Here is a 16,925-nt window from a genome sequence, read left to right as displayed (position 1 = left end):
GGTGGAGTGGTGGTTACTTAAGTAGAGGAGGGAACAGGGAAGAAAGGCTTCTCCTTTTCCTAGGAAACCGTGCGAACGTGGTACTGCCGCTGCGTACCGCCAGCCAGATTATTTTTTTTTGTGCGTCTTTTACCATTTTAGACTCATTTTTCAAATTAATTTCTCAAAATAAACGCCGCCAAAAGATATTTCTCAATCTAGCTTTCTGGGAATGATTCTATTTTCAAATTAGGCCTAACATTTAACTCATATAAGAAGGGATCATAAGCGCCAAATTTAGCAACCACTATTCCGATCAAGATTGTTGGTGTACGAACCCAAATGTTGACTCTCGTCGAGGCCTGCATGCACGCTTTTGGATCACGCGGCTTGGGAGTGTCCACATTCCCGGAAATACGTGACGGACACACGTGAGAAAGAGTCGTCACTACCTGTTTACAACCCGAAAGTCAAGTGCCAGTGAGTTGTCCGGGTTTAGGAGTATGGAACACCTAGTTTTGCTAAGGCAATAGTTTGTGCGGAACAGGAAAATCCGAGTTCGAGGGTTCACATTACGTGCGGGTCTATATCCCGCACGCCCTTTCGATACTCTGGTTTGCTAGGCTTGCTATTTTATTTCATTTACCGCGTGAATTAGGCTGCATTCAGTTTGCACGTTTTGACATTGAAAATTCGGTGAACCAAACGACGTCGGTTGAAAAGCCGAGAGAGAAGTAGACTTGTATGTCGGGGAATCAATTCACAATCTTGCGTTACTGTTTATCAAACCGTGATGGTCGAATTCCTGCGTGAACTGGAACCGCGATATCTTGGGTTTACTCTTGTCTGGGCAAGCACTGGATCGATTCGATTGATTTGACTCTCGGACTATTCGCTCACCGACTGAGATTCTTACAGAATGAATGTACAAAATAAATCCTTACAATACTCTCAAAAAAATAATATATACACATTACAAATGATCGAATCTCAATTAGTTTGCGTCCGATTATTATTCCGCTCCGACTCGCCGTGAGTTCAGGGAAAAACCAAAAACTGAAATTCAAATGCCCTATCAGTGATGGGCCGTTGGACCCCGTGACTGATGGTTAGGGCGTTGAACCCTAAGTGCAATGCATCATATAGGTCGGGCTCGACTCGCATGGACAAACAAGAGCAGAAAATTAACGAACAACATGCAAATTGCAGATAATGTGTTTGTTATTGCTAAGTTTACGTGGATTAACAAGTTATTAACCCATGGGTATTTTGCAAGAAAATGTCATATGCTAAACAAATAATCGTGTAAAACGTTTTGCATTCGGCTTTGCTTTGAAAACTTGACAGATATAGTCAAATTTCGTGTGTGTGGATTGCTTTTACAGTTGTTATATATTGTGACACTGAAATTCCACTGAATTAGCCAAACTCGTGTTTTGATTCAATATTTGGAATCTATAATTTCACCTAACCATTATCTAGTGTTTGGTTAGGTCGAGTGAAAGGTTAATTAGTATTTTGCATGTTTTGTGATAGAGATAACCGTTCTAGTTACCTGAATCTACGATAGGATGAAAGAAACTCATCAGTGGATAAGAAAAGGCTTTGCAGATGAATCTGCACCTGAACATGTAGCCTATTCTTATCATGATACCGTAGTGTTTCTGTCAAACTAACCCTAGAGGTGTTGCTGAATTGTGAAAAGACGATTATGCCCTTTATTTGAAAATTGTTTTCAAAAAAGGGAAACATCACAGTTCGGGTCATCTCGTCCTGTAGCCGATGTCGACAACTTCCCTAGATCTTCCAAGGCTATGCAAGAGCCCCGAAAAAGCCAAAGAACATGTCGATCTAACCGGAAGTGATCTAAAAAAATTTTCTGTATCCTAACCTGAGTTACCTGAAATCAGGTAAAAACACAAGTTGAGACACACAAGTCCTTTCTAGATGTCCATGCTACATCGGACCGCACGTTTCGGGATTTTGAAATAAACAAGTTTTGAAAATGACACTAACATCATTTGACAACTCATCGACGCGTTATCAGTTAATTGTCAATTCATGCAAAACTTATCAATGCCAAGTGAATTTAATCATGTGAGCGTCCCGATTAACCCGTTCGTGAAATTAATGCTTAAGGATTATTACCGAATGCATTAATTGTGAAAACGATTCGTGATTCGACGACTAAGACGGGTCAAGAAAGACCGAGGATAATTCGGTCAAAATGACCAAAAACACCCTCGGGTCCTAATAGGCCCGAAAGAGTCACCAAATTGGGAATCCATGCATATTGTTTAAGAAACAAAGTTTTAAAGGCGTTTTAATGCGGGATTTGCGATGATATTGAAATTGCAATTTGCATAAAATCCGATAATGGACTTAAAAGGGGAAGGGGAAGCCTCATGGGACTAGAATAAGTCCATGAGGCTCTCAGCCTCTTCTCTTTAGAGAAAGGTGAGGGGTCTCATGGCCTAAATCGAGTTCCATGAGATTTCCACATCTCGTTTCCAATCATTTCTCGTATGCTCAAACAACAAACACGATAAATAACACGTATTTTGACAAAAGTCAGTATTGCTATGATTTGATCACACATTTAAACATGCAAACATGTACAAACATGTTATTTAAGAAATCAATAAAACAATACCGACTTCATGGATGCGAGAAAACACAATGAAACTCGGGAATCAACTTGGATCGGGAGAATAAGACCAATCATAACCCAAAAAAAAGCAAAAGAGCATTCAGTCACTCCATTTGGAGGTAAACCCGAGAGCTCTCTTGCTTTTCCCGAGTCGGGATGGTCTTCTTAGCTACGATACAACCATTTCCCGACATGCTAGCACGTAAATCAAGGATAACCATGCATGATATAACATGAAAAAACATAAAAATATAAACTTGCAAGTTAAACATGCTTAATGCACCTTATTCTTCCATAAACATGCAAAAAATGTAAAGAGCCCTAACTCCTCTAAGTTGGGAATGTTATACCTAGCCTTGAGATACGAGGAAAGAGTCGGGGAAGAGTTTAAAAGTCGGGTGACTCGGTTGGACCCTTGGAAGGATGCTCGGGTGCATGTACAGCGTGTTCGGGCGAGCTGGGGCGTGCGGCAGGACGTACGCTGGCGTGCGCGGGCGAGGCAGGGGCACGAGCAAGCGAGAGGGAGCGCGGGCAGGCGCGAGCGAGCAGGCAAGCACGAGGGCAGGTGAGCACGGGCGGACGTGCGAGAGCAACCAAACGTGTTGGACGTCTAGAGGTCGTGGATGTGGACATGCATGTGCATGCATGCAAGCATGCAAACGAACGTCAAATGTGCAAGGGAGGTGCTGGAGCGCGTGCGGGCACAGGCGTGCACGGACAGACGTGCGGACGGGTGTTTGGAGCAGCGAGCTTGCGCAGGCTTGCTCGCGGCTGAGCGTCTGGATCGTGCAACTAAGCACGGACCCGACTTAAAACGATAATTTAAAGACTTCAAATTAAAATTATGAGCTCAGAAATGAACTCCATGAGTCCAAAACATGTGGGTTATGGACTTTGGGAAATTTTGGATTTAAGTCGGGGTATTGATCACCGGTTTCCGACTTAAGTCTTAAGTGTTTTGGGCTTGGTTTCGGTTTCTAGAGAGGAAAGCATGTTGCTGAATGCTTGGGAAGTTGAGAGCATTTGCTAGAGAGATCGCAAGAGGCAAAAAGTGATTAACTTAATCACTCTTGAGCAATATTTAGGCAAGGCTAATGGACAATTAAGCAAACAAAGCACACTTATCCACTTGATTAGTAAAAGTCGGTTTTGCTAATGAGGATGGGGATGAATATGAGCCAAGTATCTTGATGAAGATGAGCCAAAATGCATTAATGGACTTGGATGTGAAGTTGGAGTACAATCTTGGAAGACTTGGGTGTGTTTGTTTTGGGAATAATGTTCAACTCAACTCAACTCAACTCCACTTATCTTCAATTCAACATCACAATTATTATTTTTTTTATTTTTTAAATATTTTTAACCATTCAATTCAATTTTTAATATTAAATTCTCTCAACTATTCATTACTTTTTCACAATTCAACAACACAATCATTACTTAATCATTATTTTCTCTCAATTATTTATTACTTTTTCACATTTTTTCTCATAATTCAACAATACAATCATTACAAACCAATTAAAATCAAAACTCAACTCAACTCTCAATCCAAACGCACTCTTAGATATTTTTGGGGCAAGTGTGCAAGAGAGCAAGGAGAGGGCGGCGATGGCAAGTTGCGGCTGCCCTTGGGCAGCCCATGGGTCCCACGACCCATGAGGAAAAACCGGAAGAAAGCTTGGGTCTCGATTAGTCGCATATTCGAAGCTCGTGGTTCAAATTGAACGTCAAATTGTTGATATACGCGAGAAAATGGATTTACTGAGACCAAGATTGGCACTTTTCGTGGGAAAATGCCTCGGGTCCATACGAGGCTCAGAAGCCGGTTTTGCTCATTTCAGGTGACCAGAGCGAAGTTAACCGCTTCTGACAGCATATCTTGTATCTGCATCCCACGTTGGTCATTTTGACATAAATTGTCAGACAACGTGAACAATTGACCCTTAAGCCGGTAATGCAAATGTGGGGCCGGAGACGTCCTAGGAGTCCGAAACTGGATTTCTCAAATTACTTTCTGAGTTGCTTGGGTGATCCGGAGATCACTGTGATATCTCTTTGTCGAGATTAGACCTCTAAGGATTTAAAAAATGCATCTGAGACCTTTAAAGAACTGCTCGGGAGGCCTAGATGAGTTGTGTAATTTAGTCTGACGATCCCACATGGAGCCTTGGAATGGCTAGCACTGTGTAGGGTAGGCATTTGGCGTCAAGTTTTCACAAAAAGGACATCTGGATATGGATTTTCACTGGAAATGGCCTTTTATGCTTCTCGGAGGTTACTCGGGAAACTGAAAAGAGTTTTGCTGTCTGTTTTGCCCATTGCGTCTGTCCGCTGGAAATTTCAAGGCAATGTAGGGTCAACTTTGTTTGCCGTTATTCCGTTAGACCAGTTTCCGGTTATGCATTTTCGAATAAGGGTATGCTTGTTATGTCGCTCGGAAGTCATTTGAAGTGTCAGTGTGGCTTCCAAGAGACAATCTTGAAGCACTGCTCACGCTCTATATCTTTGTGGGACATGGCCGTGTCTAACATTTGGAATTAACTTTTCTCTGAGAAACCGACATTCTTGAACTTACACTGAAAAGTTGTATGTATATAGAAAGTTGTTATGTATAAAGTAAATGATCTGCAAAATGTGTTTGAAGACATTTTTCATATGTTTGGCACTGATGTGAATTTTTGAAATCCAATATTAGATATTTTCTGATGGTTGAGCGAACCATCGTAAAATAGCACTATCGACGTGGTATTCTGAAAAATGCCGGTTTAGGGATTGTTTGGCTTCCGCTTGCTCTGTTAGCTCTGGATGACCCAGGAAGTTCTTCTATTGTACACCCATATCTTCTGCATGTTCCTGCTGACTTAAGATTGAATAATGATTTTTTACTTTGTTGAGCCGTTTTCTGTATCAATACTCAAGTCGTGGCTTGAATCATTGTTGATATGCATTGCTTGAATTGATGAGCCAAAATGGGGTGCTGACAGTTGGCGACCACAAAAATTGTCGGCAATCTCAACTATGATGGTAATTTATGGCGTTGAGCCCCACCACTCTCTCTAACTTGTAAATAGGGCCCATCAATAGGGCCTCATGCTGACCAATAGCACTCTAGTCAAGCTCGACTGTAGTCTAAGTGGTTACCAGTTACCTTAATTGGAGCCCAATAGTCATCATTAGCCCTTCACTACACAGGTCTTACACACTCAACATCAACCATCAATCCTCTGGTTGAGGTTGACAATAGCTTTAGCGATTGTAAACCACCTCCACTGAAGCGATGGTGGGCACTGCTAGGTTCATTGCCACCGGTCTAGCGTTCAGTCAACATTAATACAGTTGAGGTCACCGCTTGTTTCGGTCGCTTGCCATGGTATTTCTTTTGGGTTTGTTTCTTCTTAAAAGTTAACGGTTAATCTGAAACAAATAATTTACTAAAAAATCTAGATTGGAAAATGTTATTTTGAAGGAGACTATTTTGAGAATTAATTTTAGAAGGAAATCTACGTAGGGCTAAGGAGAAGTATGGTAGATTCTACAATTAGGGGCGTTCAAAATGAACCAAAAACCAAACTAAATCGTGGAACCGAACAAATTGAAATGGTTCGTTTTTTTTTGGTCCAACAGGGCACGAATGGTTCGGTGAGTTATCAAACCATTTTCAACCGGTTAACTATGGTTAACCGGACCAAACCATTTAAGTCTTTATAAATAATTATTCTTCTTCTCTTCTCTTCGACTCACACTCGACACTGGGGTTGTTAAAAAAGAATTAGACCGAACCGGAGAATCGAACCGAACAAAAATAACAGGTTCGAAATGGTTCGGTTCTTTGATTATCAAATGGATCAGTTCGGACCGTTACTCAAGCAACCGAATTGAACCATTTTTGCCATTCGAAATGGATTCAGTTCCGCTTTCAAACCGAATCGCACCATGAACATCCCTAACTATAATGGAAATCCGAGTTGTGTTCCATGATGGAACATTAATTTCAGCTATTAGATCCTACTAACTTTTGATCTAATTTGTCCATTATTTATATATTTTACCATAGTATTTTTAGTCCTTTATATTTTCATTTCACTATTTTCACATACAATACTACACCACTGTTCTCGAATCTTCCCGCCACAAGTACCAATCATATTCCGCCGCGTCGCCTATCATCGTCACATCACTGAACCGGACTGTAAAATCGATTTTTAAACAAAATAGATCTAATATAAGCCGGACACGTTAGCGACATGTCATCAACATGTAAGCGGATTTTAATTTATATACGTGTCAATGATACGCCATCGACATGTAAGCAACCCTCCAATTTTATTGTCATTTACATGTGACCCGATTAATTTGTGATGCCACTATAAGATCTATGGGTCAAAACGTTGTTTTTAATTGTCACGACCCGAAACTTATAGCAGAGTTTTCCCTCTATTCCTTAATATCCATTATCATATATGCAACTCATATACGTATAATCTGTTTTCCTAACTCCCAACACATTGAACCAACCCAGCAAGCTCTATATAAACATATTAGCACCTAACTAATTCTGATATATGCAAAAAAATCTCAAAGATTACTCAGCTACAACCATCTTGTAACACAGACTGAACGAAAAGTTTTCATATATATATATATATAGTATACTTCTGTAACACATCCAACCTTTAAACTAACTCGGCATGCTCTACATGAATATATAATCAATCTAACGGATTCTAATGTACATATATGCTCTCAATAGTGTGTTCAGCTACAACCATACCACTAAACCAACTAAACAAAAGTTTCAGGTCATAACAGGATTGTAACATTTACGAACACTTACTACCTATACTATGGGTTGGCCTACTTGCCAAAATCCTTTGCGCTGATCCCCGTTATCCAAAGTCCTCCTGTGCGGCTTGTCTAGCTCCTAGCTCATCTGGAAAAATGTATGCAGGGGGTGAGCTGCAACTCAGTGAGTACTATAATCCAAAGTAAAATGAACTAATATGTTAACATCACAATTCACCACAATCAATCATATATCTATCTATGTACATATTCCACTGGATATAGAATCCAATACCAAGATCATACTTTCACACAACTCATATGGCAACCAAATCTAAACAACAATAATATAGCCATAGGGTTGCATTTCCTCGCAACAGAGTTACGACGGAACCGTGGCCCCGCACATCTCACTCATACCATTCTCAACTTCCAATACCCACATCTCATAAGCGGGGGCCCCCCATTAACCTCTAGCGGTAAGAGTTGACCTTCATTTATATTCCGCCGGTCCAGCAGCCGATCAGGCCCTTGTTTGTATTCCGCCGGGTCCAGCGGCCGATCAGGCCCCTATTTTTATTCCGCCGGGTCCAGCGGCCGATCACGTCCCTATTTATATTCCGCCGGGTTCGGCGGCCGATCAGGCCGCTTTTATAATCCGCCGGGTCCAGCGGTCCCATGGCTATAGTCCAACAATCACAAGCATACTTAGCATACACATCAACTATGTTCCGCAATCATTCAGTCACCATCACCTCTATAACCATAAATATATATATATATATATATATTATCATTTTACGATGGAAGAAAGTACTCACTAACACCCCTGAAATGACCACTTAATGAGTCGAGCCTTCCGGAGGTATAGTCTCAGTCTCCCCAGCACCTATTCAGTTCAAGCACAAAGGTTAGATAATATGTTGAATAAGAGCACACATATGTATCGGTTTAACTCCCGTATTATTTGATTAATTTAACTAAAATATAAGTAATGACATAACGATTTCAATGACATGCTATGCATAACTCAAATCATATCAGCTTAGAATAGAAATTATATTATACGGAGGGCCAATTCGAACAACCAAATTCAAGTAAAGAGTACGAGGAATTCTAAGTACTTCCTTCATTCTAAAACACTAATATGCAAAAGCTTGATCACTCAATCTACCACATAATATCATCATAATGCATGAAAATTTCCCCAAATTAACACCATGCCTACCCTGTTCTCAATCATCACAATTCAATTTAGTCAAAAGCACACAAAATTCCGTCAATACGATCCACTTCCGCTGAGACATAGATATATGCATTAGAAACCTACTAAATTAACCAAGGGTTTTGCTCCCTGCCCCACAACCGAATTATTCAACTCATATTGGTGACCAAACTCATCCCAACACAACAAAAGACTAACTCCAAATATATATCCAACTCAACTTATATCAGCTAGGAGAAGCTACCAATCTCAGCAACCAAACTTCTCAATCTAAACAACTGGAATAAATGCAAGGAAAGCCATAACCTATGCCACACCTAGTGAATATGAATGTTTAAATCATAAACAATCAACTTACTGATCAATACTCCAACTTAGTCTTCTTCCTTTTCTTCTTCTCCAAGAATTTTCTCAACTCAGTTCAGTTCTCTCTCTCTCTCTCTCTCTCTTCTGGTTCATTTTTGTTTTCTCTCAGCTAGGGATAGAGCAAGGGAGGGTATGGCTTAAATAAGGAAGAAAAGAAGAAAAAGAAGGTGGTCAAAGATGGTCAAAGGCGGTGGGAAGAAAAGGGCTGCTGAAGAGGAGGCCACTTGGCCCATTTTACACTCATCTCTATCTGACTTCTCACTTTTTCGTTTTTTTTTTCTTTTCATATTGATAAAGATTCAGCCACAAGTTGTGGTATATTATATACATTTAAAGATCCAGCCAAAAATTATGGTATATTATATACATGTATGTTATGTAACCATGCATGTGCATATGGATATGTATATGAGCATATATGCATGTTTGGTGGACACTAGCCTCACATTAATATTAAAACGGCTAGAAAAAACTAGCGTTTCACAGTGAAATTTTATTTAACGTTCTATTATAAAATTCATCGGAAAAATATATTTCCTTCGAATCGACACATGCCAAATGTCTCTATCTGGAAAAGTGCCCTTTCTTTTTTTGATAATTGCACCCATGCCATTTCAGTCTATTTCGACATTGCCGAATTCGGAGAAAACAACATTTCTCTAGGGCAAAAGCTCTTTCTTTTTTTTACATTTATTTTCTTCTTTTTTATTTGTTTATTTGTTTATTTATCTGTTTTTTGTTTAATAATTAAATTCTTACTAGATAAAAGCTCGTGTGTTGCGCGAATGATTACTAAGGAATTTAACGATAGAAATCTTGAAATATCAAACTTATTCGTATTGCTAATTAAAACTAGAATAAATATTTTATTAAAACAATCAATATCGAAAAAATTAGTTTGAAAAAGAAATTAGTCTAAAAAATTCATTCTACAAATTAAAATTCAACCAAAGAATAAGAATTAATAAGTAAAACTGCTTAGAGCTAAAGTAGAACATATTTCTATTAAATTATGAAATAAGAATAAAAAAGAAATATTCAAGGTATATAAGTGAGAAAAGTCTTACCGTTACAAAAGTGACGTTCATAATGAAACTCGAATAAAGATATTGTGAAAACGATCAATATCGAAACAGTCAATATCAAATAAAGTTCATTCAACAAATCAAAGTTCAATCAAGAAAAATAAAATTTTGGAGAAGATTATTAAAACAATCACAATATCAAAGTAATTAGTTTGAAATTTGCATTAAAAAAATTCTATTTATGAATCAAAATTTAACCATGAAAAAGAACAATTTTAAAAGAAAGTAGAAAAGAGATTTGGAATTATATGTAGAGTATTGTTCTCTTTTAACCAATACTCGGCGAGTAGAGGACTAAATATATATACAAAGGTTGAATTATCAGAAAACAATAACTATAGATTTAATATATTTAATCTATATATACTAACCATTATAATATGTATATATACATATATATTTAATTGAAGCAACATATGTAGATGGGCAAATTACACAAAAAAACTTAAATTTTGTAAAATGTCTCACTTCTGACCTAAATTTTGTTTTGTAACAAAAAAAACCATATGTTTTGAAAATCGTCTCAGATTTAACCTCCCGTTACCATTCTGTTAAGTTTGCCGTCTATTTGCTTACTTGGACTTCACGGGACCCACAAAATTTACACATCATCTGATCATTTTCTTTTTTTTTATAAAAATAATCTAAATTTTCGGAAAAGTTTCAGTTTTATTTCAAATTTTGATTTGTAATTTAAAAAATACATATTTTAAAAATTTCTCAGAAATGATTCATGAGAGGAGATGCTAGCTGGGGTCGACTTTAGAGCAAAAACATATAGTTTTTTTCATTGCATATTAAATTTATGATGAAATTGAGACTCTGTTGAAAATTTGAAGTTTTTTTATTTAACCTATCTTATTTGTTTATTAATTTATGTTTGAAGTTAACAGTTCACGTATGCAAAATTGACGGAATTTATAGCGGAGGTCATTTTTGAGACAATTTAGAAAACTTATGGTTTCATTTGTTACAAAACAAAATTTAGGACAAAACTAAGACGTTTTACAAAATTTAGATTTTTTGTGTAATTTACCCTATATAGATATATATACATATATGCCATCCATATATATTTTGTTTCGGCAACTATATCTTTTATACTATATATAAAGCAATGCAAATTATTGTAATACCCTTATTGAGCTACATTCTATTATAATATATGTATTGTATTGCATATTTTGTTCCATTGTATATATTCCGTATGCCTCATGCCATATTTTGAACCCTATATGTATTTATACATTAAATTTCCTTAATAAGAATATAAAAATTTCTTATTATAAGTGATTTCCTTCCTTTATAAGAATATAATAATTCCCTTAACGTAAATAGATGACGTGGCAGAGTAAGAGAGCTCTGCTTTTTAATTTTGATAAAGTAGCGGCATGAGAATTCGGTTCATACTATATTTTCATATATATATATATATATATATATATATATATATAGATTCTAAAGACTCTTGATTAAATATCTCAGGGACGTCCTATTGACGTTTCACTAGATTATTATTGCTGGAGAAAATGGAGCAATTGGCTATCCACGGCTACAAGCTTCTGCTAGATTTTCTCCACGTGCATTTTCTTTTTTAATTTCTCACCATTTATTTCTCAATTTGTGTTCTATTTTGGGTTTGAATTTGCAAGTGTAATAGTTTGGAGAGCCCATGCTCTCCTGTTTCGAGCATATGCTTTTGTGAAACATGTAAGTTCGATCACTGTCGGTACAGTTCGTTAGTTATATCACATCTTAAGATAAATGCGATACTTTATTTACTCAGAGAAGGATTTCTTTGGTGTTAATTTCAATTTCTATTTTGGAATTTTCTTTTCTTTTCTTTTCCATTTTTTAAGTTGAGTCATGTGCCGGGCATGGGTAGTCTCCGTTCACTTTAATGGATTTTGTAACAGCGACATAGTTGAAGGGCCAAATGTGCGGAAGAAATAGTTTAGGGAACAAACGAGCCCCAAGCACAGTTTAGGGGGCGAAAGGGCATTTTCCATTGCATAGATAAATGCCTTTTTGGTTTTTTTGGGTTGACCTATAAATAATTATGGATAGATGTAGGTGGATCTGAGAATTTTCTTTCCATAGAAAATTTTCATTGGGTTGGGTTTGGATTTGGGCTGTTCTTAGGCCCGACCCACAGAATGCAGATCTTCCATAAATCATCCTTAATGAGAAAATTCTTAAAAAAATTAATTAGCTAAGTACTGCAACATATGCTCATGCTGGATCCTGTATTGGACATATATAGTACCCACATTACAATAAAAAAAGAAAAAAGAACCTGTCTCCCTCAGTGATTGGACACTGGCTTGGTCTCAAGCCCGATGCCGAATGGGAAGAGCGGGTCGTAGTGGGGGTCCCCTACATTCATCGGTAGCTGATCGACCCTCTTGAACCAGGTCCTGGCAAGCTTGCCGGTGAAGCCATAGTCGCCGAACAAGACATCTGCCACACCCTGGCCTTCGCTTCCCGGAAGCCACGCAGCCACGAGGGCGTCTACCTTGGGAACGTACTTCTCGATCACCAGTGGTCGCCCAGAGACAATCACCACAACGCACTTGATGGACCTGCAGACGTTCTTGATCACCTCGGGCCCGGGCTTGGGTAGGGTCAGGTTCTGGTTATCCCCCATGCTCTCGGCATAGGGAGGCTCACCTACGACCACTATGGCATAGGAGAAGTCGTGGGACTTGACGTAGTCAGAGTCAGGATTCTCCTTGAAGACAACCTTTGTGGAGCGATCAACGGTTTTCTTGATCGCCTTGAGGATGGTAGTTCCTGCACCACATTCATTTCATTCAAGCATCATATTTTTTTTAATTGTATTCTGATCATGTTTCTATGAAGAGAAGGCATGCAGATCTGTACCGGTAGTTAGGTTGTTGCCGCTACGGCCCTGCCACTCTATGGTCCAACCGCCGCACTGGTTGCCCAAATCGTCTGCATGAGTCCCTGCCACCAGAATCTTCTGCGCCTTCTTGGGGAGGGGAAGCAGCGGCTCGGTGGCCGACTTCCCGTTCTTAAGCAGCACCAGCGATTTCCTCACAGCCTCCCTGGCCAATTCTCGATGCTCCTGTCAATGTAATAGCCACATTCAAATTGTTAGTCCTCGAATTGAAAATCACCACCACAAGATTTTTTGTGAAATTTGGTATTGTTTCTGAATGAACATGATACCATATGTACTTCGAACTGATGATGACTCAAAACGCAATTTCCAATACCTAACCTTACAACCGAGCTTCTTGACCAAGCTTTTATCAGCTATTGGGTCTTCGAAGAGGCCCATGCTGAACTTGACCCGTAGAATCCTCCTGACTGCATTGTCGATTCGGCTCATGGGGATGACCTTCTTGTTGACTAGATCTGTCAATATGTCGATGAACTCCGTATAGTTATATGGAACCATGACCTGTGAAATTAACGGAGAATCCCCAATCTAAGTACACAATGAACTGTAATCTCTAAGGGCAAAAGTAAATGTGCCAAAAAGGACTAATAAACGTGCCAGTTCCTAAGAGTCGAGGATTAGGTAAAAGTCACTAACCATGTCAATACCGGCAAGGATCGAAGCTTGAACGGAGTAAGTGTAATTCGAATGAGGAGGATCAGTAATCTTGTCAAGCGCTAACCAATCAGCGATAACAAAACCCTAAAAAAGTTTAAAGAGAATGTCATGCTTACAAAAATAGCAGCATCCAAATAAGATCAATCACGAGGAATGAAATTTAATCGCAACCACCTTGAATCCAAGCTTATTCTTGAGGTAGCCGGTGAGCATTTCGTAGTTAGCAGTCATCTTGACCCCATTCAGGCTCGAGTAGGAAGCCATGACGGTGGCGACCCCCTTTGCTATTGAGTCCTTGTAGGCGGGCATGTGGATATTGTAGAGCTCGGTCGAGCTGACGATTGTGTCGTTCTCATTGATACCCTTCACCGTTCCTCCATCCCCGACAAACTGCCGTGCACAGGCCGCGACCTTGGCCCTGTACATACCAAAAATACAAGCCATACATTATGAATTTGGCGCATTGAAATGCATACGCATATTATTAAATTTCAATTAAGGAATATCAAGCATACTTTCCAGCAACATAGGGAGTGCCCTTCAAATTGGGGGGAACATCGCCTTGCAAGCCGGGGATGATTTCGGTCATCATTTGAACTATCTTATTGTCTTCACTATAGCTCTCGTAGCACCTTCCCCACCTTGGATCCCTACATACCTACGTATTTTAAAATAAAAATTAATTATACAAATTTCCCATAAACTATATAAAAATTAGATATTATAGTAATAATATAAATCATACAAGTTAGATATTATATGTAATAGTATAAATTTATATAACATGAGTTGGTCCAAGCGGTTCAATGCTTGTTTACCTTTTTCAAGGTCTCAGGTTCGAGTATTGTGAATAAAGAAAATTCATATTGTGAGAGTTTTACCCCTTAGTGGATCAACCCGGCTCGTACTAGATTAGTTGGGACCATGGTTGTTAGAATCGCGATTCGAATCGTAGAATCTTACGATTCTACGATTCAAGGGGTGGTTACCGATTCCGATTCTATGGCATGAATCGAAAAGGTAGAATCGTGACTGAATCGCGATTCGAATCGCAGAATCATAGAATCAGACCGATTCTACAATTCTAGTTTCAACCCAAAGTCATATGCCCCCTCCCTCTCCCCCCTCATCTCTCTCATTGTGCAACAGTATTGCTCATCGATTATCTTATTTTATGAAAAGTTTAAAACTTGTCTCCTGACTGTAAATGATAGGGACTTGGAAAATTTCTGGAACTGCTTCGAATTGAGTTCCGGCCAATTCCTGATTGTCGTATGGTTTGAGATGATTTAGGCTGAAATTTTTTCGACATTTTTAGATGCAAAGATGATTCTAAGAAGGAATAGTGGGATCCGTGACCACGGTACTATATTAATTTTCATTTGAGATTTATCACCCAAAAAAAAAATTTCATTTGAAGTTGTTATAGTGGAAGCGCTTTCTTGTGAAGACTAAGCACCATCTGATTTTGACGAGCGGAATAAAAAGCAACAAGATTTATCATTTGATGTTTACTTATACTATTTCTGACATGAGATTTGGTGTGTGTATATATATATATGCTGTTTTTTTAATTATAGGTAGAATCATACGATTCACGATTCGATTCTTCGATTTACGATTCCACGACCCTCGACCAATTCGAGGTAGAATAGCGATTCTGACAACCTTGGTTGGGACCCATCGGCCTCCCAAATATCATGGTACACACCAAAAAAATATAAATTAAAATGAAGAATGCATTGAATATGTAAAATCGATTGATCGTATTATATTACCGCAATGCACGGAGCGAAAGTATAAGGAATGCCTGTAGCGCGAACTTCCAGTGCAGTCGCGGCACCAATCCGCTTCACAAGGTTGGGATCCCTATTGTGATGAAACTCGCAGATGAGACTCCGAGACATCAAAGAAATCAATATGGAATGTAAATCTTCGGTTTATAATGTTTCATCCCAACCTGGTGACTCCGAGGGCCACATTGTGAGGGAAAATGGTGGCCTTGTAGACGTTGTTGTGGCCATGAAGGGCGTCGATGCCGTAAATCATAGGAATCCCGAGACGCGTGGCGAGAGATGCTCTCTGAATTTTGTTCGTCATCTGTACCCATTGGTTCGGAGAAGCATGCTTCGCAGGGGCACTCCCTCCTCCGCTTACTACGCTCCCTGCAGAAAATAATTTACGTCGAATAGAACGCATTGATATGTATAAGTGCATAAGCATGCGCATATATAACTGTCTGAATCTCATTCAGTAGACTCGACGTGGAGGATATTATGAGCATCACATACATGAGAACGTATTGCCTAGGATCAAATAATGATCTCGGTACACAAATGTTGCATCGGTTACCTGACAGAAGAAATCAGATGAGAATGCTGTTATCCCGTCAGAAGTTAATAATGTGCATATGACCTCATTACCAGATGCAGTGGACGTACCGATGAAGTATTTTTTCATTACTTTCTGGGTGGCATTAACCCGTTCAATCTGGGTCATTTGGCCAATCTTCTCTTCTAAGGTCATCCTCTGGAGCAAGTCCATGACTCGGACCTCGACGGGCAGTTTTGGGTCCTTGTACTTCATATAGGTCACATGACGCACCAAGGAAATTAAAATTGCAAAAGAGCACCAGAATATGAGCCCCATAAAGGGGATAGAAATCGCCATTCTCGCCATGTTGATACAACCTAGCTCATTCAAAGAACCTGCTATGTAATTTAATCAAGATAAAATATATATATATATATATATATATCAGAGAAATAAGTAAGTAGAGGAGAATGAATTAATAAATTCAAGGAGTACGCCAAAATTTATTATCAGATATAGTATACTTTACATTTAATGCGTTGAAAAATATAAAAAAATTCAATATTATCTTAAAAGGGAAAATAGCTTAAAAATTCAATTAATTTCCTTGAAATTTTCAATCTACCAACATTTCAAATTTTGACCTGAAAAATCAAAATGTTTCCTTCTGTTTCCGCCATATACCAACTCGTTAACTTTGGGTTTAACGACGCTGATGTGGCCGTTAACTCCGCTTATGTGGCGGACGAAAGTCCACGTGAAAAAAGGGGATATCCTATTAACATAAAAAATCAAATAGTTTGAAAATTTTTCACCAAAATATAAACAAATTTCTCGCTCCTCTCTTTGAGAAGTTATTTTAATGATTCTATCTCGCCATGCGGAGTGGAAAACACCAATCAAAATGCATGAAATTAGAAACTTTGTTCTATCACTCAG

The 16,925-nt window shown here is 38.7% G+C and overlaps 1 protein-coding gene across 1 annotated transcript; it reads right to left on the bottom strand.

Annotated features, from left to right (window-relative positions):
- Positions 1–12,183: 12,183 nt before the first annotated feature.
- On the bottom strand, positions 12,184–16,371 carry LOC116195031 (beta-glucosidase BoGH3B-like). The gene is made up of 9 exons (XM_031523986.1): positions 16,115–16,371; positions 15,634–15,838; positions 15,452–15,542; positions 14,189–14,331; positions 13,848–14,091; positions 13,653–13,757; positions 13,335–13,517; positions 12,974–13,178; positions 12,184–12,883 (listed from the first exon to the last, which is right to left on the bottom strand). The coding sequence occupies exons 1-9, from the start codon at positions 16,350–16,352 to the stop codon at positions 12,396–12,398; spliced, it is 1,902 nt and encodes a 633-aa protein (XP_031379846.1). The 5' UTR covers positions 16,353–16,371; the 3' UTR covers positions 12,184–12,395.
- Between the last annotated feature and the right edge of the window lie 554 nt (positions 16,372–16,925).

Source organism: Punica granatum, chromosome 2 (genome assembly GCF_007655135.1).
Source record: "Punica granatum isolate Tunisia-2019 chromosome 2, ASM765513v2, whole genome shotgun sequence".
Taxonomy (NCBI): Eukaryota; Viridiplantae; Streptophyta; class Magnoliopsida; order Myrtales; family Lythraceae; genus Punica; species Punica granatum.
This window is presented reverse-complemented; position numbering and strand designations above follow the sequence as displayed.